The sequence below is a fragment of the Acyrthosiphon pisum genome, chromosome A1 (genome assembly GCF_005508785.2).
Source record: "Acyrthosiphon pisum isolate AL4f chromosome A1, pea_aphid_22Mar2018_4r6ur, whole genome shotgun sequence".
Taxonomy (NCBI): Eukaryota; Metazoa; Arthropoda; class Insecta; order Hemiptera; family Aphididae; genus Acyrthosiphon; species Acyrthosiphon pisum.
The window spans coordinates 134,586,490-134,588,933 of NC_042494.1; the positions used below are offsets into that span (position 1 = coordinate 134,586,490).

At 23.2% G+C, this 2,444-nt stretch overlaps 1 protein-coding gene across 1 annotated transcript; it reads right to left on the reverse strand.

The window, feature by feature from the left end:
* Positions 1-73: 73 nt before the first annotated feature.
* LOC107884376 lies at positions 74-2,045 on the reverse strand. The gene is made up of 6 exons (XM_016806279.2): positions 1,822-2,045; positions 1,509-1,688; positions 1,350-1,421; positions 794-963; positions 376-540; positions 74-291 (listed from the first exon to the last, which is right to left on the reverse strand). The coding sequence occupies exons 1-4, from the start codon at positions 2,000-2,002 to the stop codon at positions 860-862; spliced, it is 537 nt and encodes a 178-aa protein (XP_016661768.1). The 5' UTR covers positions 2,003-2,045; the 3' UTR covers positions 74-291; positions 376-540; positions 794-859.
* Positions 2,046-2,444: the final 399 nt, after the last annotated feature.

A 2,444-nucleotide genomic window follows, 5' to 3' on the forward strand; every position in this document is an offset into this window, starting at 1 on the left:
TAAAACTATAATATAAGTATAGCATATCAGAATTTTATTTTTACCAGTTTCATTCTAAATTCTTATTGTCTGTAAGTTTTTTTTCAAATTCCTCCAGCTCATCTTCTGTTTCCAATGGAAGATTTGATAATTCCATTTGGAATATATCTTCAGTATTTTTTTCTGTAGAAGAATGATCAAAGCGACTTGGTTCCAATAATATAATATCATACATTTTGTCAACCTTCTCATTTAATGAATTAATATCATATTTTATATTACAGATGGTTCGATTCATTTTTTGAAGAAATTCTATATAGGGATTAAAAATAAATTATACATTTATACATTTATAAAATTAACATTATATTGTAGTTTAATTTATATATTACTCACCAAGTATTCCATTTGGTGCTGATATTTGTGGTTCATTGGGAAATGATGCTGACTGTTGTGTATCTACATAAGATGCATGAGAAATCTTAAATGGTGATGATGATGTGTTGACTACACCAATGAAAGATTCATCAATAACATGTGTAATCCCCTCTAGAATCTCATCTAGCAACAATATAAATTAAATTTAAAATATGTGCATTTTATGGAATTAATTATTGCACTTGAGATATTTTATTCAAATATAAGTACAATTTTTTTTGTTCGTGTCAAGCAACTTTTGTATATAAATATGATAGACGTACAATTAAAACTAAAATTAACAAAGTGAGTAGATAACATAAGATAAATAAAACAAAACATGTATACAATAGATTATAAATCTATTTATTAAGACAATTCTTAAAGTATGTATTACCAGTGATTTTTGTTGTCTTATCAGGTGTAGAAATTGGACTTGGAGAATGACTTGTTTTATTGAAATTTAATTTTTTTTTTTTACGGCAATAACAGTGCTTTGAGAACTATTAGATATTTTTGAAGGTAATCTTGTCGGGATTAGCTGTATAGCTGGAGAACTTGGCGTACCTATATTAAAAACAATGTTTAAAACTATACATTTTTTTTAAATACTATTAGAAATTAGGTTTATCCCCTTACAATTAAGTTCATATTTTCATATACTTATCAAATACAATTTTTTTTAAATTAGAATATAAGTAAAAATATATTAATTATTTTTTTTAAATATTTAATATAAATCATACATTAGGTAATACCATTTAATATTTATTATTTTAGTTTGCAGTTAGTTTTCATTTTTTATTTAAAATAGAAATAAGATAAAAATGAACTGTCATTTTTTATTATAAGTATTTATAATTCAATGTTCTAATTATTATTATATAGTCGGTGATTAATTATATTTTAGTTACTAAATACACATATTGCTTACTTTATCAATTACAACTTACCAGATAATACTAGAATACTTTCTGCCATAGGACTTAAATTTGATTCTCGGTTGGTATTATAATTGTCATCAACTATAAAAATATGTTTTTATACTTTTATAATAAAAATTGGAGAAAAATTAAATTTCTTAAATTAAGCAATAATATAAATTAACCAACCAATACTTTCACTTGAAGATGGATTCCATAAGACACTATTTTCTTTTTGTTGACATTTATCTTTTTTTTTAGTTTTTAATGTAGGTTTCATATTATCGTATTTTTGCTTGGTTGGTGTTGTTGATAAGTCGGATGTATACTCTGCCTTTTTAGCCTTTTCCCTTGCTAAAGTATAGCTATCTAAATAAAAATAAATATGTTAGGTAAATAAGTATAACATAATCATCTGAACTACAAAAAATGTAAATCATACAATGAATCATTTCAATAATGTTCAGCTATATAATCAATTATATAATATACAGTAACATACCTCTATCTTTTCCCATTTTACGAGCCTTTAAAAAATCAAACTCAATTTCATTTGGTTTGGTCTTTTTCTGAATGAATTTTTTTGAATTTCTTTTCGGCCAAGCGCATGTGTTTTTGTTTAGCCAATAGGCCGGTACCACTTCAACAGAATTATCATCAATGAACTCTACTACAGACCACATTTCAAATACCAAATGTATTCACAAATATGATTGAAACTGAATACAAAACCTATAATTTAATACAATAACTAGTAATTTTACATTATAAACACTTACAAAAAATAAAAGTTGTCTAAAAGTTGTTCTATAAAAGTTGTTTAAAATGAAAATTATAAATTAATATTTACTATTTAGAATTGTTATTCTTTATTATAACCAGACAACAAATGTTAATAAACATATATTATGTAAATATAGGTATTAATTAATTATAATGTAGGTACATTGATATAATTATGATAAAAGGGCTTGATTTTAAATATATAATTCATAATAATTTACATAATTAGCATTTATTTGTGTCTTATGATAAATGGATAACCCAGTATATATAGTCATTTTAAATATTTAAAAATCAAAATAAATTATTATAAGTAGATATAGGTAGGTAAAAACTTTCATT